Source organism: Crocodylus siamensis, chromosome 4, assembly GCF_052110815.1.
Source record: "Crocodylus siamensis isolate JL-2025a chromosome 4, ASM5211081v1, whole genome shotgun sequence".
NCBI classification, from domain to species: Eukaryota; Metazoa; Chordata; order Crocodylia; family Crocodylidae; genus Crocodylus; species Crocodylus siamensis.
The window spans coordinates 107,533,982-107,561,726 of NC_143398.1; the positions used below are offsets into that span (position 1 = coordinate 107,533,982).

The window sequence follows — 27,745 nt, forward strand, 5'->3', positions numbered from 1 at the left end:
TATATAGTTTAAGAGTGATGCTGTACCTGTGGTGGTCCAGAAATTATGTGATAGGCAAGGATTTCTTAGGGTGATATCTTTTATTGGACCAACTACGTAGATAAGCTTCCAAATGCAAAGCATTCTTCATTAGGTCTTTTGTATACAAACTGGTCAGGAACAATATAGGCTATCAGTTTGTTAATTTATCTATGCTTTCTTTCTTCCTTAATAATGATTGTTTAGAATTTACATGTCTGTACTAGCAGCGAAGACACAAAGAAAGAGAATGTTTGCCTCAGTAAAGTATATTTTCTTTTTAATAAGGTTTGTGTCCTGTTACGACCCCTTGTTTGAAATCTTGTCCTGGAATATTGTTAAGATTTTGTGATTCTGAGACATGCCTTGAGTTTGACCACTCCTGTTTTAGAATATCCAGCTCATCTGGCTCATGTTGTCTGTGACCCTGTAACAGGGTGCCATTGCCAGAGCATTTGAGAACACCTGGAGACACCCCTAAGTCCTACTTTACTTTGAACTTTCTTCTGGGAACAGATTTCCCTTAGCTCACCTGCCATGACTTGTTGTTGCTTTGGATTCTTCAAAGAGAGGCTGCCCCAGGGCTTCTCAGATCTGGTCTTTACTCTCCAATACCTGGAGGTGATGAGCTTCTGTCTGAAGGGCTATTTGCATGACTCCAGCCTTCCCTTATCATGCCCCGTGCCTCACAGGTGTTATTTGCATCATCTGCTCACTCTGGGCTCTCAGTCAACGCAGCTTTTGCCTCTTTTATATAGCCAAGCTGTTCAGAATCAGACCAACTGCACTGGGCCTGGCTTTGAGGCACTAGCTTCAATCAATATGGGCCCCTGGTCCATAGCTGCACTCCTGTGGCACCAGGCTCTCTGGCCCCTATAGCTGTACCCCTGTGGGTGCTAATGAGGCCTCCACCTCCCCTACAGCCTCAGCTGCAAACTGCTGGTTTAAACTGCAACATAAATACTAAGCCTCTGGGTTATAACAAAGAAAAAAAATAATAGGAGTATTTAGCCTTCTTATCCTTGGCTTCATGTCTCTGGGTCCCTCTGTTTGGTGCTGTCACTTGCAGTGCTGCTTCACAGCTTCCCGGAACCTTCAGGAGTCCACCCTCTGCCACAGCCTGGGCTGGGCCATGTGGCTAGCTCAGTCCAGAGTTTATATAGCTCTGGCCTGAGCTCTCACCCAGTCATGTGACAGCCCCAGTCAGCTGACTGGTCTGTAGGGCTATCCTTTAACCACTGCTGTGCTGGCAGGCTGTGCTCTAAAGACTCTTAAAGGGGCTGCTCTGTTTCCTAGTACCAGGGCTAGAGTTTCCTTTTACAGATGCATCCACAGGCTGGATAAATGGTACAGGACTGGCCTTATGGGTTGGATCCGTGGACTTCTTCCACCTCTGCATGACAGGTGCAGCATCCATGGCACTTGCTTCAGCTGGTCCAGGCCTGCACCACCATGTGCTCTGATCTGGCTGAATCACGACATGAGGCATGCAAATCTGGCATGCAGGAGATACAGAAAATGTACCCCCCACATGTCAGATTTAGCACCTGTTCTGGCTGGTCTGGGACTGTGCCTTATGCACTGCCTACTCCAGGACCCATACTGTATGCTGGGCCCACCCTAGGCCAGCTGGAGTGCGTGCTGTGTTCTGCTTGTGTCCTGAACTGGCCAGAGGAGGTATTATGTACGGCACAGTCCCAGACAGGTTGGATCAGGCACCAGGGGTCTGCATCCAGCATGCCAGTGGGGGTGGTCCTAGACTGGTGCCCTGGGGGCTATCATTGGAGGCTGGATGATGTGGTTCTGTGGGCCAGATCCAGCCCACAAGCCTTATCTTTGACACCCCTATTTAAAAGCATCTTGAGCAACCAAGAAAAGAGCTTGTGTCTTGTACAGTTATTTTGTTACCATCTGTTTTATGGTTATGCTTATACCAGAATAGCAGTTAAGACTTTCTCATGACTTTGTTTAAGAAAAATATCTTAAAGTATTTCTGTGCTGCATAGGGAAACTAATTGTTACCTTTTTCTATTCTTGTTTCTGTGTTCAAAAAGAGAAGGGGTCTGTTTTACTTGTAGTTAGTTTCTGTTGGCCTTCTATTTTTAGTAAACTGAAAACGTATAAATGAATAGGCTAGAACAAATGCCCAATTTTCTTTAAAGGAAGAGAGAAATTAGAGAATATAGAGAAGCAATTAGAGATGCATGTGAAAACTGTAATGAAATTTCCACATTTGTAGTCTAAATTGTGCCCAGTATAAAAAAAAAACAAAACACTTTGGATTAGCAGAAAAGAAGAAAATCCAAATTACTCCATTGCACAGTTTGTATGTAGTCGTATCATTCTTAAATCATAACAATATTTCAGCTGGTATAAAATGACAGATGCCAACTGAAGATCTGGCCTGCTAGTCTCGCTGTTTAAAGTTAGAATAAAATAAAAAAGCAATATCAGAATGCTGACATTTTAAAGACAGGCAGGAAAACATCTCCAGTTATAGTGTCAAGACAAAAAAAATCTCTTGTCATTTATTTCATTTCTATTTTTTTGGTTCCTAAATTGCTGACTATTTCATTTCTCTGGATGTTAGGTCTCAAAATCAAAAGTACATTTTATGCTACCAAGCAGCTTCTGGGAAAAAAGCAGTCTCTTCCATTTAAAAAATATTCTCCTGAAAAAATACTTTTTCTATGTTCTTCATGTAGGCTGAGTAGTATGCATCCATGCAAGAAAGGATGTCATTTCATTTGTATCATTTAAATCATAGAAACATAGGAAGTTAGGGTTAGAAGGAACCTCAGGAGGTCATCTTGTCCAAACCCCTGCTCAAAGCAGGACCATCCCCAACTAGATCATCCCAGCCAAAGCTTTGTCTGGCTGAGTTTTGAAAACCTCTAAGGATGGAGATTCCACCACCTCTCTGGGTAACCTGTTCCAGTGTTTTATTACCCTCCAAGTGAGAAAATTCTTCTTAATATCTAACCTAAACTTCCCTTGCCACAACTTGAGACCATTGCTCCTTGTTCTATCATCTGCCACCACTGAAAACAGCGTAGCTCCATCCTCTTTGGAACCCCACTTTAGGTAGTCGAAGGCTTCTATTAAGTTCCCTCACTTCCCTTGGCCTACTGGTAACATACCAGTGCAGCCCAGTATGCTGTTAGTATGCGTGACTGGTGCCTCCTGAGTCAGGAAGGGCACTTGCCCCCACGGCGACCAGTCAGCTGGATCTAAGAGGGAACACTGCCCGGAAGTGCCAGTGGTGTGCCCGGAAGGGCCAGGGACTCACCCAGAAGTGCCAGTGGCACTTCTCCTGGTGCCCGCACTTCCCAGCCAGTGCTCTCAGAGGGGGGCACCAGTGCTCCCTCCTGCCCAACCTGCCTGCTGCCTAAGCAGGCACTGTGAGGAGGTGCATCAGCACTTTCAGGGGGTGCACGGGCACCCCCATGTACCCTTTATGCATCGCCACTGGCTGTTAGCATTCTTGGCAATAAGGGCATATTGCTGGTTCATACTCAGCTTATTGTCCACTGGAAGCCCCAGGTCCTTTTCTGCAGAGCTGCTGCCCAGTCAGTCACCCCCTAGCCCGTACTGGTGTATGGGATTGTTCTGTCCTCAATCCAGGACTTTGCACTTGTCCTTGTTGAACCTCATGAGATTCTTGTTGGCTCAATCCTCCAATTTGTCTAGGTCACTCTGAATCCTAGCCGTACCCTACAGCATATCTACTACTCCCTGCAGCTTGATGTCATCTGCAAACTTGATGGTGCACTCTATGCCATCTTCCAAGTCATTGATGAAGACATTGAACAAAACTGGCCCCGGGATTGACCCCTGGGGCACTCTACTTGATACTGGCTGCCAACTGGACATCAAGCCATTGATTGCTACTCTTTGAACCTGATGTTCCAGGCAGTTTTCTGTCCGCCTTACAGTCCTTTCATCCAGCTTATACTTCCTTAGCTTACCTGGGAGAATGTAGTATCAAAAAGCTTGCTAAAAATCAAGGTACACCACATCAGTCTCCCTGAATCCACAGAGCCAGTCATCTCACCATAGAAGGTAATCAGGTTGGTCAGACATGATTCCATGCTGACTGTTCCTAATGACCTTCTTTCCAAAGGCTTAGAAATGGATTCCTTGAGGATCTGCTCCATGATTTTTTCAGGGACTAAGGTGAGGCTGACTGGTCTGTAGTTCCCTGGATCCTCCGTTTCCCCTTTCTTAAATATGGGCACTATGTTTACTGTTTTCCAATCATCTGGGACCTCTCCTGAGTGCCATGAGCTTTCAAAGATGATGGCCAATGGCTCTGCAATCACTTCAGCCAACTTCCTCAGCACCCTCAGGTACATCCCATCTGGCTCTTTGGACTTGTACACGTCCAGCTTTTCTGTTCTTTCACCACTGAGGGCTGCTCACCTCCCCCTGAAACTGTGCTGCTTGGTGCGGTAGTCTTGGAGCTGACCTTGCCTGTGAAGCTTGAGGCAAAAAAGGAATTGAGCACTTCAGCTTTTTCTGTATCCTCTGTCACAATGTTGCCTCCTGCATTCAGTAAAGGACCCACATTTTCCCTGATTCTCCTCAAAGCTACCAGCATACTTGTAGAAACCCTTCTTGTTACCGTTCACATCCCTTGCTAGGTGCAACTCCAATTACCTCTTGGCCTTCCTGATTTCATCCCTGCAAGCCCAAGCAATGCTCTTATAGTCTTTCCTAGTTAGTTGTCAAAGTTTCCCCTTCTTATAAGCTTCCTTTTTGTGATTTAATTTACTAAAGAGTTCCCTGCTAAGACAAGCTGGTCTTCTGCCATACTTGCAATATCTTCTCTTTAGCAGATGATACAAATAAATCAAATAATCATATGCTTACTATCTTCATTTACAATTTGCTGTAAACAGTTTTCTATCTACATCTGAAATGGCAGGAGTTTCAGATACAGGATCCTGAAAATATTCTGTGCCTGAATTCTTGGGTCAGATATGGTGTTGGGAAAATACTTTAGCACTCTGACCTGCTTCTCTTTCCAGACTAGTTTGAACAAGTTGCAGAACATGTTTCAGTTGGCCTATATGCAGAATTCCCATGTTTGTCATTGTTTACTCTGGCCAGCAATGACTATATTTCATGATCACAATCACTATATAGATTCTAGACACTTTAGAAACTCAGCAACCATCTCTTCAGTCTCTCCTTAACTCCACTCACATGAAAGTTTTTTGTTTTGACCCAGTTCAAGGCTTGCAGCTAGCTAGTAGCCTTGATAAGATCAAATGAAAAACATTGGGGTCCGTCCAGATGAGTGAGCACATGCCTGTTGTGGCATATTTGTAGTGTGGACTCTAAATTTGATACTGGGAAATCCTGGTATATAAAAAACAACCTGCTGAAAACCAGTGAAGCAACTGGAGGCTGGGTCCTCCAAGGAGATGCTCTGGCACCCTGCCAGAGTATCCTTATGCCTTCCTCTGCTTATCCAGCCCAGTCTAGTTCCTGATGACCAGTCCAGGGCTTCCTAGGAAGGGCATGGGGATCACTGGGGCCTGGGTACAGGCACAAGGAGGAGAACAGCAAGGGCTGGCACTGCTCAGAGACACAAAGCAGCTGCAGCTGGACTCACTCAGGACTAATCCAGCATAGCAGGAAGCAGAACACGCTTCCTTATCAATCCCTCATTGTGCTGCTAGGGGACAGAGGCTGGCTCTGAGCAGTCTGGGTCAGTCAACCAAGGATGCCCTGTTCACTGCTGCCATCTGTTACTGGGCAGACTGAGGGAGCCTACAGAAAATGCTAAGATGTGTGTGCAGGGCCCCTTGGCAGTACCGGTACTGTATGCTATCTATCCCTCAGGGGCTCAACATTCAAATATCTGTTCAGGGGTCTCTGGGTATGTTTTTCTATCAGAAGAAGAAACTCAGAAGAATTCTTCCATGTCATTTGAATGTCTGTACACAACCTTGGTGTGATAAGTTAATGAAGAAAGCATAATTAATTAATTAATACATTTAGATTGAAAAGTTGAAAGTTTCTAGACATCAGAGGAAATTAAGTTCTGGAACAGCCTTCTGGCAGGAGGAGTGTGGACAAGTAACTAAATTAGTATTAAAATGTGTCTCGATAAAGGTGAATATGCAATGTAGTTGCCTGAGATAATGACTCAGTGACTGAGGTTATCTCTTGCAGTCTTCTGTTTATGACCTTGAAATCTGAAAGCTAGAAAATGTCTATTTTTTTGCTTTTGCCTAATTCTCTGCAGCAGTAATAGTATGTCAAAATAGCTTAACTTTTTTTTCATCTTATTAGGCTCTTTTTGTTAACCTCTTTAATACGAATTCAACAATACTGTAATGAGGGAGTGGGCAAACAGAGCACCAACCACAGGCATTAGTTGGGAATTGGGGCAGGGTGCCCAAGCTACAGTAGCAGCAGTCAAGGTTGGGTAAGACCTCCTGGAGCTTAGGACCCTCTCTACCTTTTTGGCATTTCTGCCAAGGGCATGAAAATCACTAGTTATGCCCCTGGAATTGAAAACACAGAGGTAACTCTACAGTTAGTTTGGGGTGACCTGATATCTGCAGCCCCACTGAATAATGGCATCTGGCCCAGATCTGAAAATATAACAATAATAATGTTGTGATATCTGTCATGCTGGGATCTTTCAAAGAATTGTCTTTACTGTGCAGAGAAGGGAAAGCAAATTAATGCATATTTCCCCAGGAACAGCAACATAATTAGGGATGGTAGGACCCAGAATCCAGTCCTCTGCTATCACATCATATAAACCCATTCATAATAAAACCAGGATAAATAAATCAAGAGAAAAAGAATGGTTAGCTAATTGGGTGGGGTGGAACAATTCAGTTTTTAAATTGTATTTACAAACCTTGAGTTTAGCAAACAGAGCTCGCAATTCCAGTGTCCTGAGATTTAACTTCCTCCAACCTTACCTTATAGTTTAGTTTTTGATTAACTATCTGATTCTTTAGATCTAATCGTTCTTTGCCAACGCAGAGTTTCTTTGATTCCATTTGGGAAATTCTTTCTCCCTACATAAACTGCTTTCAGTTTCCAGATAGACAAGAGTAATGATCAAACCAAGAGAATTTTTCTGGATACTTAGTGTCAGAGCACCCTCATGAGGACTTGAGTGAAAGAAGGCAGGTGTCTTTACTGATTTTAGAGAGGATGAACTTTTTATAGAAGAGGGAACACAGGTACCAAGAAATTAGGATGTCATCGAGTCCATAAATCACTTTTTAGGTAATAAATACTAGAAGGATTGGAACTTTAAGTGTGCGTGGTATGAGATGCAATCAGTTGCTTCAGATTGACTGGAAGAGACCCAGAGTGCTGTTCTATGAACATAAAGCTTGAAGTCAAGAGTATGTTTGAAATATCCCTGACTAGTATTTTCATTTGTAGAATTAACCTGTACTGTGTAAGTATCGGGATTTAAATTGTGTAGCACCTAACCCACCTAACCTTTTCCTTAATCAAACAGACTGAGGTATCATGTGCATTCATGATGCAAGGATGATAGGAAAAGGGAATGAGTGCTCCTTATGATCCTACAAGAGGCTACCTCTTTTGTTTATCTGTTTTGTATAAAATAGCATCTTGGTATGAAAGGGCTGGTAAGGATGGTCTGCAGCTTATTATCTCTGCTCTTTGGGTAGTAAGGAGTAAAAAAACCAAAAACCTTTCTTGGGAGAGATTTGCAGACCTTTTCAAAGGCATCCATTCATCTGCAGGAAGAAGAAAAATGGCATCTCCATATTGTTCAGCGGGTTTCTTCATATTATAAAGGTCTCTGCTGTCTGTTAGACTCTCTGTTCTGCCCCATTACAGGGCACAGCACACTGTTTTTTGACACTCTGTAAACCTGGATGTTGGATCTAATTCTGTGCATGTGCCTTTCACATTCCTATCATTGCCTTACATTTTGCCTCTGAGTATCTCTATGTCACTTTCATCACAACAAATTTATTATTTTGTTCACAGAGATAACAGTAAAAATCTAGGTATTTTCTTAGTGTTTGGTGGTGGTGAGGGACTGGAGGTGGGGGTTAAAAATAGCCTGGTGCCGGGGGTAGGTTGGGAAATTGTAGCCCCAGGGCCGGGGCCAGTGGCTAGGCTTTTCCAGTCTCGGGGCTGGGCTGGGAATTGTATAGAAGTTCAGTTAGATTGGTTTTGCTGGACCCAATCTAAATTAGACTACCTTGGAGGTACGCTGAACTTAGATTGGGTCAGCCGTTTTTGCACCAGTCTAATTGTCCTTAACTTCTGTACAGTTTGTACAGTTCATACTTATATCGACTGAGCTAGGGATCTAAGCGTAAACTCTGCAACTGAGCAAACAATGTGAGATCTGGTGGTTATTTTGATGCAATCTAACCTCCCTGAATGCCTGTATGTACCCAAAGATTTGGAGACTGTTAGCAGAACCCAGGTATTCAGGTACCTGGTGTACTACAGTAACCCTTTCCCCTTTGGAGTTCCTGCTTTCAATCCTTAATTAGATCAGAAGTGGAAATTTTGCTTCAATGTCTCCAGGTTAGTCTCTAGTGGACACTAACTGCCTGATTATCATTGTCTCCCCAAGAGAAAGACAGGGTTGTAACAGAGATTCTCAAAATGAGAACAGAGCTGAAATGTTTTACTGAGATGCATTAATTTCCACGTAACTTTTATTGGAAGGTCTTTGTATTGGGGGTGGGGGGCATTTGGAAGAAGGGCAGAAGACAAATTATAGCTGGATAGGGTCCTGGGTAGGAGAGAAGACCCAGGCTTAAAGACCCTGCCCTGCTTGATTTGGCAAGCGATGAAATAAAGGTCTCTGCTCTGAATCAGCCCAAGCAGGGATATGAACATCTCAGGCCCATGCCCAAAACACTGATATGCAAACAGTGACACAGTGGATTACAGGTAACCTTGTGGGTGGGCTGCTGATAAGAGGCAGAAACAGGTCTACAGCCCAATCTTTTGTTTGGTGGCACTTCAGAATACAAAAACAAACACCTGTCTGGCTCCCTGTGACAGCCCAACATAGATTCTTACCTACACCAGCTGGGGAGACTCTAGAGGTGGGAGGAGGGTGGCACTAAGGTTGGCAGCAGATCTTCTTGAATTTGCTGAGTTCTCCAAATTTCCCTCCAGGCTACACCCAATATTTATAGATGGCTGGTTCTAATATTCTAACAAATGATCTCATCTCTCATTGGTTTAATTTAAATTTTTTGTTTCACTGCAACTTTTAGAACTGGACTGAACCACATCTCTGGTGGACTTGAAAGATGTCAGTTAGTTGGGATTTGTATTCTTGGAAAAATAAAAGAGAGGGTTTCATATCTCCTTTCCTTCCCCATTGTGGAATGCTTTTCAACACTGGACTGTTTCTTCTTTACCATAGTTGATGGTCTTCTCTGAAAAGGTTGCTTTGTTTTTACAAACATCTTAACAAACTTATATCTATTATAGCAAAATAACTAATACATTTGGTTACATCAATTATTATTACTAATATTTTAAGATAAAGCTATGATACAGTGCATTTGAATTATTTAATGTATGGCCTTCTTTCAGGCCTTGTGTTTTGTTTAATTGTATCTCATTCCTTGGTTAGTTAGACGTATGGATGACTTCCTTTACTTTGCTGACCAAGTTAGTTGTTGCATCTGAAAACGTTCATGCTACCATCACTCAGAACCAGGCTTTGGGGCCTTCTGCTTAGCTACACTTCTGTAGCTTGTCCTAGGCTCCTTGAAAACAGCCAAAGCTGGCAACAGTACACGATTAGAAGCATTTGTGAAAACGATTGGAAGGTTTGTGTTTACTTTTGTGCAAAATTTTAAACCTTCCAAGGTGCCACAAAATGGAATTGTCATTGTCTAGTCAGGCACAAAGCAAAGAGTACATGTGCAGAATCCAAAGTTAGAACTGCAGGGAGCAGAACTGCGCATCATTCGGCAGTGCTCTGTGGGGAAAGCTTAATGATGCTAGAGTTTAGCCAGTGTTATTTATCCACGACTTTCAGAAGCATCAAATTGCATGAATAAACCCCGAAGTGGATACACAGTGGTTTTATAACCATGGTTTTCAACCTTTTCAGAATCCAGGAACCTCTCTGTAACTTCTCTGAATTTAGCAGCACCCCATTTCAGAAACTATTTATTACAGTGCTTATCTCCTTTCACCCCACTCTGGTTCAGGCTCACTGCTCTGGGACCTAGAACTATTCATAGGAGAATCTCCGAACCCCGAGAACACTAGGACACAGGTACTGTATTTCCTTCCTCCCCAGTGTGGCTTAGGCTTAGGGGGCAAGTGTGGGCACCATCACTGCAGCTATTTTTTCTGTGACCCACACAGTGGCAACCAGAGATACGTGCCTCCCATGCTCCCTCCTGTTGGCTCCGGGAGTGTGGGAGGTGTTGGGGGGGGAGGGGCAAGGGCAAGCTGGGTTGAAAGCATGCCTTGATGTCCCACATCTGCTTTCCTGCCTATGGCAGAGTGTACTGCTTGGAGTATTGGGGGACAGGGAGCAACTGTGGGTGCCACTTGTTTGCGGGATGCTGGGGGAGAGGAGGAGCTACTGCATGTACCTCCTTGCACAGGTATTGGGCACTGTGGTGCCCTAAAAGGCATCTTGTGGCACCCTAAGGTGCTGGACACAATGGTTGAAAATCACTGTTCTGCTGGGTTTTGTTGATATGTGGCCTCATCTTTGCTGATATGTAGCCTCATACTGCAGGCGCTTATGGTTTTCCTAGGATAACTAGGATAGAACTGAGAGTCAATGTCTGCATTTTTTAATCATTAAGCCCATTGCCATATGGGTATATTTTGCTTGTTAAGGTAATACAAATTTGCATACTGGTCCAGATTGATTGATTGTAAGTTAAATGCAAGTGACAAGCAAAATACTAGTACAGTCTGTTAAATATGTGCACTACTAAAATAGCCTTTCTTTTCCAAATAGGTGTTTTTTAACACCAAGGGAACAAGTTAATGAGGTGAATACCATTGCCTAATTGCTTTTTTGTGGTTCTTGGGGATTCAGGCACATATCTGCACTTTAAACAGCTCATCTGAGGATTTTTTATATGCCTGGGGTGGAGGGAAGAGGCTCAGTGAAACCAAGGACTGGGATATAAATTCAAATCCCCCCTTATCAAATATGTATCCTTTGATCTAATAAGTAGGTTGAGTCTCGCCTGACTTCTCAGTGAAATGAAGAAGAAAATGTAATGCTGTTTAAAAAAATGCAGTTATTAAACTTGGATATCAGAATTCTCTTAGTTTCACATATTGGTTAACTGTTCTGTTACAGGATTTCCTTAATGACATAAACCATGGAATTAGTATCAAACTGCTTTTCCAGGTGGTATATGTAGTTCTTTATGTACGTACATTCTCACAGGTTGTTTTAAAGGTGCATCAGAATACAGTCTAATACAACTTACTAGTGACTAAAACTGAAAAGTAATTAGCGAAATATTGCTCATGATTTATCATGCTACAAATCACAGACCAAAACTTCAGGGGGGGGACATTCCTCTACTCCATGTGATTGACAGGTCTGGTTCTGCCCCCATGCTGCAAGCAGGCTGAATTAGTCATTGTAATGGATCTGTTGCTCCATTATTCAAAAAAAGACATTTTCAGCTAAACACAGATAAATTATCCTATTATTTTTTTCATAACATGATTACTTATTACTTTTGCTTTGTGGGTACAACTCGATGGAGAGTCTGTGGCTGTCATTCTCAGGAAAGAAGGAAATATTGTAGATTGTTGGGAACAATAATAGAAAGTAATTCATCTTACCTTTCTATCAGAAAAGTCATAGTTACCTTAATCTGTTGTTCAGAGTAATTTACCTGCTTACAGGGCACCTCTTACTTCATCAGTCTTGCACGTTTTCACAGATCCTTTTTTTTCCAGGATGGCCCTTATTTTTACTTAAATTAGAAGGCCAATTGATTATCTCTCATGTAGACTTTGTTTTTCTCCCTTTTTGGCTTGGGGCTATGTAACATAGATCTTCTCTGTGAAGAGCAGTGTTTTCTGGTACTCTGTTGCTTTCCTCATCTGAACAATCTTGGCAAGAGGCTGTACAAGACTCAGTATTTTCGCTTGTCCTGGGATTTGTCAGACAGTTCTGTTTGTTATAGTACCTGCTGGCTTGCAACACCTGAGATCATTTTAAGGTTTTGTTTTCAAACAAATCCGAACATCATCATCTGTGTTTTGTATGCTTTGCAGTCAAACTATAAACCTGTATGCTGTAGGTGTAGGAAAAAGGAAGATGTTTGCACATGACTGTCCCCACATGACAGGCCAAGTCTCAGATTTCACTACAGAAGGCTTGCATATGTCTAATTCTGGCTTGAATTTGTGGTCGGGGCGGACATTGGGAAGTCTATAGCTATTCATTAAAGACGTTTACCTTTTAAGTCTCTACTGAATTTGGTGTCCAGCTGGAGACCTTATCCCCAGAGCTGGTCAAATATATCATTGCCAATGGTATTAATAGTGAGTATTGATGAACGTTTGTAGACGTGCTCCGGGGGGGAGGGGGGTGATTTAATCACTGAGCCATGATAATTAAAAGCACTCGAGCATCACATGTATCAGCGTCCCTGTGCTGAAAAAATGGCAGTGGGGCACTGTGGACTAAACCTTATTTGACAAGCTTTAGTTCAAAGCACCATGCTTCCATTTTCAAGGCAGGAACACTGATATACGTGATGCTGGAGGCTTTTGGAGTGTGTTAATTTCCATGCTCCAGCAGACTCAGTTTAATCTGATCTGGATTTACAATGTGTTGGAGCAGCCTCCCTGCACATGTGTAAATGCCTAATATGTTTAAATTCAGCAAGTAGGGTTATGTAATTTGTTTTCATTATTCAACCCAGTTCTATGGTTTAAACCAGATGCATCAGAGAAACAGCCTGCAAAACTGTCATCAAACCCATGGGATAGCAAACTCCTAATTCAGTGGGGATGGCACCTGCCACCAAAATAAGGGTATGGAACCTCATTGGTGACATGTTTTCATGGTGACAGATGAACAATGACTGAATTAACTCCCATGATTCTCTGATGCTGCTTGCCCCACTGTCAGAGGTGGGTGCAAGTCTGATCCATGAGGAGACCCATGTTTCACATCTAGCCCAGGGAGCTCAGCAGAGTTTTATGCCCCTAGTTTAAGCAGTTATATTCTGTGAATTAGGATGGCTGCAGATTTCAGCATTTTTTCTCAAACAATTAACTGCGAACAATTTTTTCATTCTTTTTCCAACTGGATTTATATCCGGAGTAGAAATGCTCTTCTGTCACTATATCTGCAGAATCCAACAGCCACTGACTTGTAGCTGTTGCCCTTAGGGAGAGAGGGCAGAAATTATTGCACTGAATCCATTTCACTAAAAGAGATTGTGGTATCGGAAAGCTAGACCAGTGGCTGTGCAGCACAAAGAGCTAAGACTGGGCCAGTATTCTTAAGCAAATGCCCAAGCACTAATAAGCAAAAAGAGGTGCAGAAAAACACTGGCCATATACTGGAAACTGCTTTCTGTATAACAATTCTTGCATTTTTAATTCTGCCTTTCTGCAGTTTGGCATTTGTGTAAATTATACCTCTTTGAAGGCCTTTGTGTAATCTTGGTGAAGACTATGAAGACTAAGGTCTGTTGACCATGACATGAATATTATGTGTATTATAAATGCCTACAACATGGCTACAACCAAAAGCCCAGCTACATGGATAGATTGTACTAGCTCAGGTTCCCACCAATTCCGAAAGGGATTTAGTCAAAAGTAAATTGTTTGTAAAAATTCCCTTACTCCCAATCTATTAGTAATGCATGCTTTGGTGGAGAAAGGGGGCCTGGATCATAAAAGGGTATTATGAATGGACAGAGTGTTTGTTAAATAACATATTACTACAAGAGCAGGGCATCGTATTGAGGGTGGAGGAGGGAACGTTTATCGTATTTTTATACACCCCATCTGACTCCTAGGACATGCATGCAGAGTCCTAAGACATCTGAGCTCATCTGCTATGGGCATATCGACCTGATCCTATGCCACATATAAGACTTCTAGGTGCAGTCCTATCCTATGCTGCTTTAAAAACCATTATTGCAAAAGGTGGATGGGTCTTTGAAGCTTTTTGTGACTTGTTTCATAAGGCTAACAAAGGGGAGAGGCATTAATGGCTTTTTAGGGACTCAAACAGGGGGGGAAAAGCGTTGCACTTAGATGCTTAGATGCCTACGTGCCATTTAAATGCCAACTAGGTGGAATGGGATCAGTCCCACACTGCAGCGTATGTTTATAGTAGAGTGACGAGATTTGTTTAACAGATGGCTGATCGGGATTGTCTTTGTTGGCTCTGTTGACCTTTATTGTAAGTTGCCGTGGGATAGTTGTCTGATTAGATGACCCTATAAATATCCATTATACTGTGGGAATGTTATTACAAAAATGAATATTACACAAACAGTTTGTCTTCGCATTTTGTGGAGGATGTGTGTGGTGGGCTTACAAACGGAGAACTCTTCTCAACATACTTACACCTGCTGCTCTGACCAGTCTAGCTGAAGAAAGAGCCTATCAAATGTTTTAAGTTATTGCTAGGAGACCATGCTGTCCTGATGTGTGCAGTGCAATAATTTTGATAAGCCTACAGTCCAAGGGCTGCCTAGTGTTATAGCAGCGGCTTGTGAACTGTCAATGGAGGGGGCAGAATTTAAGGCTGACCTTGCATGGTGAGCTGAGAGGATGTGGGGAGCATCTGGTGTAAGGGTACACAGAACTTGGGGCCTGGGAGTACTTCTGACTAATGCTTTAGCTGGCATCTATGGCATTTGCAGGGAGTCACATCCTTCTAAGTTTGAGGATTTCTGCAACACAGAGCCCAAAGAGGTGGAGATGAAGTAATGGGGAAAGAGACAGGAATGTCTCCTTGGAGTAATTCATCAAAAAGGCAGTGTATGATATTTTCCTAACCATAACAGTGTCAGTTTTCTATGTTGGGTATTTTGCTGGTGAGGTGGAAGACGCTTTCCACTCTCAGTTGTCTGAATAAAAACCACAGGGTATTGTGTTCCTTTTCTGAAGATCTCTCTTCATCCCTTTCAGAAAAGTAATTTTATATTCAGTGAGCCAAGTAGTCCTGATACCAAAGAAGAGGGATTTCTGTTTAAAATCTATGCTAAGCTTGGCCCAGTGGATTTTTGCCGGCTAGTTTGGGGGTTTGGGGTGTGGGGCGGCAGGGGTAACTGCTTTGCATAAGAACATTTTTGGCTATCGGTTTTGTCTTGTTCCTTTACTAAGCTGCTTTTGCATCCTCTTTATGCGCTTTCTGACTCCTCATGGGCTCTCCCTGTTCTCAGCAGTACGAAATAACTTCTACCACTAGTTCAGCCAAACTGAAATGTAGACGTGATGCTTCTTCAGATTTCTAGAAAAAAAAATCTATCTTTGTTTGTTGTTTTTTCTTTTCACCTTGCAGGAAAGCAATCTCCAGGTCAGGCCTCCAGCACTTGGCCCCTGTGCATTCCCTCAACATCGCAGTCTCCAATGGGCCCGTGAAGGAGCCACGAACAGCACTAGAATGGACTGTAGGTGTTTGTTTATATGGCAATTTATTTGAACAGTATCTTCTGCCAGTGCTCTCACCCTTCATTTATTTGTGTGTGGATCGTCATCAGCAATCTCTCAATTCAAGGGTGATCTCTACTATGGCTCATTGATGGGTCTTGAGGTGTCTTCAGAATGTGGATAAATTAGGTGCAGTAAGAGGGCTGATGTTGGCTACGTTAGGTCTGGTCATTATGATGTGCTGAGAAGTCAAACCTTGTTCCAGCAGAGTGCATAAGCATGTGAATAGTCCCTTTAATCAGCAGGACTGCATGTGTTTAAAGTTAAGCATGTAGCTATATCCTTTATGGGCTGCTTGCTCAAGTGCTCAGCATCTGATAGGATCAAGCCCTCACACAGACAACAAGGTGTGTGTTGTGTGTGTGAGAGATTTTTCTTTCCTTTGGAACCTGTTTTTTTGCTTTAGGTAGAGATAATCTATATATCAAGACTGGATGGCTTTCTCAATGGTGTTCTCTGTCCCAGCCACAACTGCTGAGGCTAATGATTAAATTAGATGATCTCACCGGTCCCCTCTGACCTTAAAATCTGTAGGTGAGCATAGAGAAGAGTGTTAGAAAGTTGAATTGCCCCAGAGTTTTAGAGAGCCAAAGGAAAATCCAAAGGTATTGGATTTACAAACACTTAGATCTTGTTCTTCAGGAAACCTTTAGAACCTAATCAGGAAGGGGCTTAAACACCCACTTTTCTTTAATCCCAAATCCTGTCCTGTTGATGTCAGTGGGACTGCTCAGATAATTTATTAGACACGGACAAACGTCAGTGTCTTCCTGAATTGTAGTTTAAATCATAGCTTCACTCTTGAAACATAGCATTGTACAACACACACCTGCTCAGATGACTGCTCATATAACCCCCTGTGAAAGTATGCCAGTGGAACTCATAGCTGTAGGCAGGTGTTACATGCAGAATATTTTTGAAAGGTTATTTGGATTAATTTGTGTCATGCTTGGAAAGGACATTTTTGCAACTAGTCTCTCTGCCTTCATTACCACAAGACAGTATTAACAATGTCTACAGCAGCCCCATCAGTTTTGGCCAAACTTTCCTTTAGTATTTCTCTTGAGGGTAATTCAGAGACCTTCTGTGTCACATATTGCAGTATCTAACTGATATCGTGGCCAAAAAGTATTGCTTAAACTGGTAGAATAAATGTTTCTTTCCTTATGTGTCCATGGTGATACCTGAAAATAATCCCCTGTCCATGTTCTTCATTATTATTAACGCCACGCGGGATATTTGCGGTTGTCATATTAGAAGTAGTACTACTTGGGACTCAGGAATCCTGAGTTCTATTTTAAGCTCTGCCATCGGCTTCCTGGATGAGGTCAGGTGAGTTGCTTCACCTGAATGTCCCTCCGTTTTCCTATTTTGAAAAATGGGGAAAATTTTACTTACTCCCTGTCAGATACACTGATAAAGTGCCAGGTGGTGGTAGAGGTTTCCTTTCTTTCCTCACGTGTGTAAAAATTCTTAGCTTCATTGGTCTCACACAGTCACATTTTTTAAACTTTTATGCCTTTTGTCACCCTTTGGCTTGTCTCTAATTTTCTGAGGCAAGAGATTTTGTACTATAGGATAGGGGTTGGCAACTTATGGCCTGTGGGCCAGATCCAACTTGTGGAGGCTTTGGATGCAGCCTGGAGCTATGGCTTTGGTGGCTTTTGGTGGTGGTGGGGATTCTCCCTGCACTGCACTGCAGTCTACCACCAGGGGCTCTGGTGGAGAGGGAGCTCTGTCCATGCTGTGCCGCAGTTGAATGGCATGGACTCTGGTGGAAGGGGGCTTTCACTGCACCACAGCTGTGTGGTGGGGGAAAGCAGTGGTGGTAATCAGGTCCTATTGCCTGCCTTGCTCCCTCCAACTTGAGCTGTGTCATTTTGCACCCCCATGGGAAAGGCATCCTGTGTTATAAAAGCAACCCCAAAGATGTCCTGTGTGCATTCTCCCAAAAGCTTATGCATCATTACCACCTATGATACCAGCTACCATTGTCCAGTTATTAAATGTTTCAATAAGTGCCTTTGTGCTTCTTATCATGCTGCCCCTAAGACATGGGAGAAACTACCCATAAACTGTAAACCCACTTCATTATTCTTCCTTGATCCTTTCTTAAAACTCTCCCTTTTTTGATGCTTCCAAAAAACTAGTCAGTAGCTCCTGGTGCACTGATACCTCTATTGATCACGCTGGCCAACATTGTCTTATGGTTTCATGCTGCTCTCTGTCTGCATCCATTTGTTGTCTCACTTTTATTTTAGAAGCAGGGGTCATCTTTCTATTTGGTGCTTGTGTGGTCTATAACTAGGGCTCCTAAGTACTACAGTAATACAAATTGCACATAATAGTATACAGCGCATGTCTCTGAAATATATATTGTTTGAAGGGATATTCACATAGCTCTATAGCTGTATGACGCACATCCTTTAAAACAGTGGTTCTCAACCGTTTTTGTACCAGGATCCATTTGTAAACGTTGATGGCAGTTCCAACGCTCAGCCCCCAGCCCTGCTGGTACCACTCACTCCTGACCCATAGCTCCCTGTCTCTGCTATTGACCCTTAGTCCCAAGCCACAGACACCTGGCCCTGCTGGTGCCCCTCACTCCCGACTCACAGTCCTTTGCCCCTCCATGCCATGCTGGTGCCCATCACTCCCAACCCGCAGTCCCCTGCCTCCCCCCAGCACTGCTGGAGGAGACCCCCTATCCCGCTGAGGTTGGAGTACAGTGGTTGCAGTGGCTCCAGCTCATGTGGACGGCAGTGGAGTGAGTCCAGCCCTGGCATTGGCTAGAGGGAGGAGGAGGAGAGGCCTGTGGTACCATCCCCTGCCCTGGGCTGGGGTTCCCATGCTACGCTAGGCAACCTGGTCACAGCCCCTCCTGCCCCCCCAAGCAGTGTCTCCGGATTGCCCTGCCCCTGCGAGTATGGGCATCTGTCTTGGTGCCACTGGCTCAGCCACCTAGCTCTCTCCCACTCCCTTCCCTCCTGCCCCCCAGCCTTGATGCAGCCTTGGCACCCAGCCATCTTCCCCCAGTGCTGGCAGGCACATGTCCCCACCTCGCATACCCATCCCCTCCACACTCACACACCCCTAGACACCCAAGCCCTGGACCTCCAGCCTCCACTCCCCATACATTCACTTGCATCTAGCTGCTGGGGCTGCTCCCATGACCCTTCCTGGCTGCATACCAGCCGTGTGTGTGCACATGCATGTGCACCTGCTGCTTCCAATCGCTCCAAGCAACTGTTTACAGGCTCTGGAAGAGGGAAACTCATGTTTTCCTGAATTTTTCTGGGACTTGCTCACAACCCTTTCAAACCTTCTTGTGACCCACTTTTGGGTTACAACCCATGGGTTGAAAAACACAGCTTTAAAAGGGCCTTTGAGGAACCTATGAACATGCAGGCTGAAGCTTGCATCCTTTGAAATAAGTATCAAAATTCAGGTTTGGACTCTTAGGTGAATGGACAGTTGTTGTTTTAATCCTCTGCTGCATGATGTACATATTTATGGAAAAGTCCTGTATAGCTGAACAGCAATTAACCCTATAGGAACTACTGGACAAATAATAGATTTATACCGATATTACTCTAAAAAACATCAAATTTAACAGAGGATGATAAAATACTCCTATGATTTTGTTTTCACCCCATGCCCTCATTATAATATGGTTTGGCAGGATTATTGTATTTTCTTATATACAAGATGCCTCCCAAGTAAGACATGTACCTTCTTTTGGGAAGGCAGAATGAAGAAAAAAAGATTTCTCTAGAGTCATGGCTAAATTCTGACTGCATGGAGCAGGGGCAGGGTCTGCTTATCGGCATTGCTCGCTCTTCCCTTCCTACTCAGTCAAAAGCTAGATGTTTAACCCTGTCACAGTTGCTGCCAATTTGGCAGTGGCTGTGATGAGGTTAAACCTCTAGTTTTTGGCTAAGCAGTAAAGATAGGGTGATTGATGCTGAACATGGGACTGCCCTCCTCCATGTGTCTGGGATGGAGGAAGATGTGGCAGCCATTCCAGTGCTCCTATACCTCCATTCCAACATAGATATCAGGTTCCTCTCTTAAAACATGTTCCTCAGTTTTGGATGGCTAATTTCTGGGATCAGAGGTATGTGGTATGCGATATATACAAGACAGATTTAAAATGTCATATATAAACTCGAATCCCACTGGCATTCGCTAATTGCAACACTGGTCCTGATGAATGCATTTCTTTTCCATATGAATGCCCTGCCTTCTAAATTATCATTTCATATCCTAATTTGTACACCAAATTATGTCTCTTCCCATTAAACTTTCTGCAAGACTAAGTCTTGTAATTGGGAACTAAGTATGCGAAGGCATACATCATCAGATGTTCACATAAGGAAGGAGAGCCCTTGGGTATGTATGTTCCATTGCCCATTTAAACCAGCCTACTCTTTAGTAGTTATTGCAACAAATAGTAGTGACTCCCTAAATTTTCCATACAGTTAAAAATCACTGACATTTTACACAGAAACGGTCTGAAGGAATATTTTTATGATTAATGATCATATTTGTTGCTTCTCCTTCAGCAATGTTTTTTTTTCTGAGAGAATTCCTTGAAGAGAGATTTTTTTCAAGATGGTTGTGATCTCTCATTCTCAAAGGGAATGAGGCTACTGTAGCTTAACAAACATACTCCCCTTCCCCCTTTTAAATGGCTGTTACCCTCTGTTGCTTCCAAATGGAGTGAAACTAAAATGCCTTAGGTTAAGACAATAGCCTTTGGCAGTATAGGGAAGTTACCATCTTGGCTTCACTCATCCATGTTGAAGAATGTTATTATGCAGCTTCCACTTAAAGATATACTTTTAAACTTTTAAGTACCCAATGCTGTTTTTATCTCAGTCTTCACAGGCTAGGTCAGCTTCCAGACTATAGCACTGGCAGCACAGTTTGGGGAGGAGGTGAGCAGCCAACAATGGTGAAAGAACAGGTTAGGGACTATTTAGAAAGGCTGGATGTGGACAAGTCCATGGGACCAGACATGATGCACCTGAGGGTGCTAAGGGAGATGGCTGATGTGATTGCAGAGCCACTGGCTGTTATGTTTGAAAACTCATAGCAGGAAGAAGGAGGATCTGGGGAACTAGAGACCAGTCAGCCTCACCTCAGTCCTTGGAAAAGTTATGGAGTAGGTCCCCCAGGAATCCATTAGTGAGCACATGGAGGATGCCTGGGGTGGCATGGGCGCTAAGGCATTTTGTTAACTGCCCAGAGGTTGCAAGTTCAAGGCCATAATGGAAGTGCTAATGGCACAGCCCTGTCAGATTCTAATGAATCTACAAATTTTAAATACTGTATCGCACAAGGACACAAGAAAGGAAAGCGGAGAAGGTGATTAGGAATAGTCAGCATGGAGTCACCAATGGCAAATCATGTCTGATCAAACTGATCGTCTTCTTTAACGTAACTGGCTCTGTGGATGTGGGGAGAGCAGTGGATGTGATATACCTTGACTTTAGCAAGGCTTTTGACATGCTGTCCCACAACATTCTTCAAGCAGGCTAAGGAAGTACAGGTTAGATGAATGGACTGTAAAATGGATAGAAAACAGGCTGGATCATAGGACTCAAAGGGTTTTAATCAATGACTTGATACTGGATGCCCACTAGACATCAAGTGGAGTGCCCCAGGGGTCAGTCCTGGGGCCAGTTGTGTTTAATATCTTCAACAACCGGGAAGATGGCATAGAGTGCACCCTCAGCACGTTTGCAGATTACACCAGGCTGGAGGAATTAGCAGGTATGCAGGAAGATATAGCTAGGATTCAGAGAGACCTCAACAAATTGGAGGGTTGGATCAAAAGTAATTTCATGAGATCCAGTAAGGACAAGTGCAAAGTCCTGCACTTAAAGATGAAATAATCCCGTGCACCAGAATAGGCTGGGGACTGACTGGTAAAGCAGCAGCTGTGCAGAAAAGGACATGGGGGTTCCAGTTTAAACTGGATATAAGCCAACAGTGTGCCATTGTTGCAAAGAAAACCTATGGCGTACTGGTCTGCATTAGTAGGAGGGTTGCCAACCTATCGAAGGAAGAGATATTTCCCTGTATTAGGCACTGGTGAGCCCACCTCTGGAATAGTGTGTCCAGTTTTGGGCTCCTCACTACAGAAAGGAGGTAGACAAATTGGAGAGAGTCTGAGAGAGAGCATTGAAAATGGTTAGGGGGTTGGGGCACATGACTTACTAGGAGAAGCTGATGGAACTGGACTTTAGTGTGAAGAAGAGAAGGCTGGAGGGTGGGGGCGGTTAATAGCCGTCTTCATCTATCTGAAGGGGGTTCCAAAGAGGATGGAGCTAGACTGTTCTCAGTGGTGGCAAATGACAAAACAAGGAAGTTACAGTGAGGGAAGTTTAGTTTAGATATTAGGAAAAACTTTCCCATGAGGAGGGTAATAAAAGCACTGGAACAGGTTACTTGGACAGGTGGTGGAATCTCCATCCTTGGAGGCTTTTAAGACCCGGCTAGACAAAGACTTGACTGGGATGATTTAGTTGGGGCTGGTCCTGCTTTGAGCAGGGGGTTGGACTACATGACCTCCTGAGGTCCCTTGCAGCCCTCATTTTCTATTATTTTATGATTGTATATGTGTATGCAGACTGATATGTGTGACAAAGGACAGGGAAATTCAACCTTCCCAGCTGTGGCTGTGTTGAATAGCTCTGTAGTGAAGGGAAGCAGCCACAGCATCTTGATGGATCTGGCCCTGAAAGTTAAAATTAAAATAATTGTTTAAGGTGGATACAACGTATCTTCAAATTATTAAATATTTAATATGGTAACGCAGCTTTGGGTTTCTTTTTTAATCACATGTGACGTTTGTAAATGGTTTTTGTTTGTTTTCTAATGTAAATTCCCAAACAAAAACTGCGGAAATGGAGATAAGGCTGAGAATACATATCAGCAGTTTAAGGGTAACAGTATTGCAGGGGCTTTGTAACTGCCCCTCAACTAGAAGAAGCCAAAGGTAAGAGTTAACTATGGCAAGATGAAAAGGAGCAGCCAGTGCACCCAAACAACTTTATCTCTGCCAGGTATTGACACTATAAAAAAGGAAAAATGGAAAAAAAAATAGATTTTAAAAAATGGATTTAATTTAATCTAGAATTATAAATTGAGATGTGCACAAATAATTTCTGTATGTTTATTTCATGATGTCATGATAGGGCTGATTTGATAATTGGCTTAATTTATCTACCTCATATATTTGAACATTCCCCCCCCCCTTTAAATGACTTATTTAGAAATCCTTTTATAATACTATGAAAGTTCACACCCCGATGGGAAAGTTTCATTCTCATGGTTACAGGCCATGTTATATCTCACTTTGAACTGAATGTTCAGCCAGGTGGATGATCTGATTGGCTGAATATCCACGGCTCCTTGATGCCACAGATTAAATAACACAGGCTAGTTTGCATTGCCTTTGAAACCATTCTGGCTGCAGCTTGTGGAAGTAGCCAAAGGACTTTAGGAAAACAGTAAGCCTGCTTTGTTTCCTTCAGCATTTTGGGGTACTTCTTAAGGCACAAACCAAATTTAGCAAGCTGAAAAATGTGAACAGTGGTTATGGCCAAATGCATATAATTATGATATTGCCCATAAACTCTGCTCTATGAATCTGTTTGCCTTCAGCTTGGAGCACAGCATGCATATGTGTTTTCCCATATGCAAAAAACAATCTGCATGCTAAAAAGAACCTTGCTTTCTATGAAGGTAGTACAAAACAAGAACAAACAAGTGGAAGGTCCTCCTCACCTGAGGAACTGGAGCAGCAGGTATCTGTTACAACAATAGTAGCTACCTCTGCTACACTGTGGGGAAGGGCGGGGATTTTCTCTCCATTTACAGGATAAGTAAAAAAGATCCATACAGATACAAATTCCATATACCTACTATGGACAAAGCAGAGCTCCAGCTTTCTTTGCACAATGACGCGTAAACACCAAGCAACAAAATGTTAAGCAGGAGGTTTTTGCCTTTTCCCAAATTGTAAATAGAATTTATTCCTGCCTTATTCCCATGTGTTATCCATTCAGAGTGAAGATATGTATGCTAAACTTTGAATGTTGGACGTTGTTGGGGAAGAGGGACAGGACAGATTGACATGGATATGGCCAGCTTACAAACTCTTTCCATTAGCATGCACTCTGTACCACTGTGAGAGACCAGATACTGGGTTACATGTGGTCTGACCCACTATGGCATTTATTTTGTTCTTATGTGAACCAAGCCAGCCAAAATCAGTGAATACAAAACAACTCAAACAAGACAAATTATTAATTAAGAGTCTGCTTGAATCAATCTTCAGGATAAAAATATCTGTGTGTAGAAATATAGTAATTTGGACTCTGCTGTCCTTTGTGGTCTATGTTATGCAGAAGGTTGGGATAGATAAACATATTTGTACGTTTTAATTTTAAAATCTATGGGTCTGATTTTGTTTTCATTGTCCTGAATCTTATGGAAAAGGCCCAGCTGCAAATTTTTAGGCAGGGATGCTGATCTGTTGAAATCAGAACGTGTTCCAGGAACAGTTCTTGTCCAAATTTATGAAAAGATGGGATTGAAACATTTTGTTTGAATAAAGTCAAAGCACTTTTGTTCACTTTACCCTGCCGACTTTTGTATTATATTTTACTACAGTTTATGTTGTGTTGTATAGTATAAAAGTCAACATGATACTTTTTGACTTTATTGAAAGACAATGGTTCAATAAGACAGTTTCAATCAAGTTTCAGTTATTTTTGGAAATTTTGTTTCACAGGAAATTTCAACATTTTGTTCTGATTCAGGATTAAAGGAAAATGTGGAATGTTGAAATATTTGGTAGAACTTCAAGAGCTTTGACCAACTCTGTTGTGAAGTCAGTTACCCCAGTGGAAAGTGAGTACCAGAGTGGGTATAAATGCTTCCAGGTCAGAATGGTAACATGATATATCTATTTTGCTAAGATTTAAATGACCCCACAAGACACAAGGGAACCAAATTTTAATGTCAGAAAGTGTCATTATGACCACCCAATTTGTATTTTGGTATAATATGATCTATAAAATGCAAAAAAGTCCAGTTTTTAAATTTATACTTCTATTATAAATTCAGGCCGTATGAATCTCTGACCCATTCAGGAACAACAAAGAACAAAATCTCAATTGGTCTTAACTGGGTTATGGAAATAGGCCACTTTCTCTTTAGAAACCTTGAATAGAAAGTCATGGGGAAACAATGCGAATGAAAAAAGGTTTTAATCTATTTTGCTTCTTTTTATGGACTTCTGATTCCTGATTAAAAATGATGTCCCAGGAGCTGTGTGCTTTCTTGCCTGGCTTGCTAAACTTATTCTCCCAAAGCACATGCTTTTATAATCTACATGATTTAGATTTATAATCTAGGTCATCATATGAACCATGATTTGTTGTTTGCCATTAGTTACTTTAGCAAAGAAAGTGTCTTATTAGAATACTGTTTTTGACAAATTTCTACTTATCCAGTGTGGAAATATCACTTGTTCTGTTGTCTCATTGTTTCATTTAGTTCCCCATAAACTGGGCAGGGAATTGAATTTCAGGCATTGCAGGATGGAGAGATAATCACCTTCATTAGAATACCAGAAGCCCGGCTGATTCTAGGAGGTGGTGAGGAGGCCATAAGTTACTACACTGATGTCTGCAGAGCTCTAGCCCAGCTTGTTGCTGGCCATGGGTGCACGTGTTCCTCCCGGCAGATGGTGGGGAAGCTGCGAGGGGCTTGATCCATGTTGTAGCAGTGTAACCCCAACCCCTTCCCTGCCATCCACCCTGAGTTGCATGTACCAAGGAAAATGCCTTTGCTTACTATGCTCTGGCACACGTGCCAGGGTTTGACAACCCTTGATATAGATCAAGACAGTTCCTGCTCTAATAAGTTCATATTTTACATGGATAAAGTAGAAAAAAGGTAGAAAAGGAAAGAGAGGCTTAGAAAAGTGAAATTACTTATCCAAAGTCATAAAGCATGTTGTGACAGTGAAATAGAATCTAAATTTCTTGACTCGCATTTCAGTGCTCTGTTAGGGATGATATTGGATGTAATGTTATCCAAAAGTTTTCTGACTTTTGTAAGCTGTTTAGTTTATAGTTATGCAGCTAAATATGGACATGTGGACCTATCACCATAAAATACTACCCTTTTCTTGCACTTTCCTTTCAGGATTTTGACCTACTGTCTTACTGTAAATCAACCCCACACTACTGATAGATGCTTACATTCTTTAAATGCAAATTAATATTGATCTAGTTATTGTGAATGCATTTGTATTGGAGAAATAAAAAAAACCCTGTCTGCTACATTTCTCTTTTAAAAAAGCTGTACCTGAAAAATCTTCACGGTGAGAGAAAAAACCCCGTATTTCATCACATTAAAACTGTCAAGGGTATTTAAAATAAATGATTTTAACCAAAATGGCTATTTCTAAGCATCCTGCTGTCAAAAGCCATCTGGTTGGAAATCATCATCATTTGTGACTTTGCAATGTGGGAACCGAATGTCAGAGACTGTCGATGCATTTTCCATCATGCTCTAATTTGGGCTGAGCAAGATTTCTATTTATTCGCTTTGCTTAAATATGGTATGGTAATTTTATGATTCTTGCTATTAAGCCAACCTTACAGTAGGATGGAAACTGTAATCAATCTGAAACCACATCTTCTGGGGCTGAGATTTTGTCAGTAACAAGGGTCAAGCTTTATCAGTACATACGGATTTTCAAGGGGAGCCCACATGCTTCCCAAAGTGTTTTGGATGATTCAGATGTGTTCTCTCTGAATCACCCAGTTAACCATGAATATACCAGCTTAGTTTTTAGGGGCAATGAAGGTCCTGATTCCTTTTGCCCATTTGTTGCTTTTGCGGCTTATGTCAAAAGCATTTTTGGGCAAGCTTGTTTAATTATTTCTACCTATCTAGGCCTTTCTGTCCCTCAGAGTCTCATCTCCCTACACTTACATCAGCTAAGAGTTTAGTGATCTTGTCTTTTGATTATTTTATTTTAAATATTGTTTGTAAATTTCATACTCATGAAAGAGAGGAATTGATTGTATGATCTAAACTACTGTGGGAAGATGTTCGATGTGGAGTCTTCTGTACTGCTCAGTCAAAACAGTCCTGATCTTGGTTTTCTTATTAACAGGAAGCCAGTCATGACACACTGTTGCGTGATAGTTTTCTGCAGTGGAACAATCTGACAGGTGCATAAACTGCTCCACAGACCAATTTAACGTTTCTTCTTAGGAAAACGCAGTGAATGGAGAACATCTGTGGCTGGAGACCAATGTTTCTGGGGACCTGTGTTACCTGGGGGAGGACAGCTGCCAAGTCAAATTCGCGGTGAGTGATACAGTATCAGATTTCTATATGGCAGACCCCCCTACGCACGTCTCTTTTTCCACCTTCCTCCATCCCTCCCAAAATAAGGCTCAGATCTGAGTTGTGGGCTGAACCAAAATAAAATAGAAAATCAGCTGTTTATACAGCCCTAATTTATCCCTTCTCCCTGTTTTTTTTCTTTTTTGGTCAAATAAATTCACTAATAGTATACAAAACTTAGGCCAGACCTGTGATTATTTACTGGGTCTTTATTCAAACAAACTCCCACTAATTACAATAGAAGTGGCCTTCACAAAGAGTCAGTAAAAGCTCTTTAAAGTTTTAGCTGTCAGAGATAGCATAGGGCTTTATAAATCTGCTGCATGTTGTAAGTCAGTTGTGTGACCCCACTTTTACAATGGGGTATCTCCATAGGCAGATCCAAGATTTTGAAAGGGCAGTGCAGAAGCAGTAACCAGCAGTGCAGGGTAGGCTGCACCCCAATTCCCAGCTTCTTCTCCCTCTGCACTAGGGCATGGAGACCCCACCATAGGAGCAGCAGCCTGCATCTTTATTTAAGTCCCTGAAGCTGGAAAGAATCCCCACTGCTGTTGGTAACCCTTCCCTTTCCAGCCTACTTAGTAACACCTCCTCCCCTGCCCTCCCATTCCCCCCT

The 27,745-nt window shown here is 42.5% G+C and overlaps 1 protein-coding gene across 1 annotated transcript in view; it reads left to right on the top strand.

Annotated features, from left to right (window-relative positions):
• DGKI (diacylglycerol kinase iota) overlaps positions 1–27,745 on the top strand; it is a 326,628-nt gene that overhangs the window by 103,869 nt on the left and 195,014 nt on the right. Inside the window, 2 exon segments of the mRNA XM_090043316.1 lie at positions 15,539–15,647; positions 26,995–27,090. Of these exon segments, the coding sequence (XP_089899442.1) occupies positions 15,539–15,647; positions 26,995–27,090 (205 nt within the window).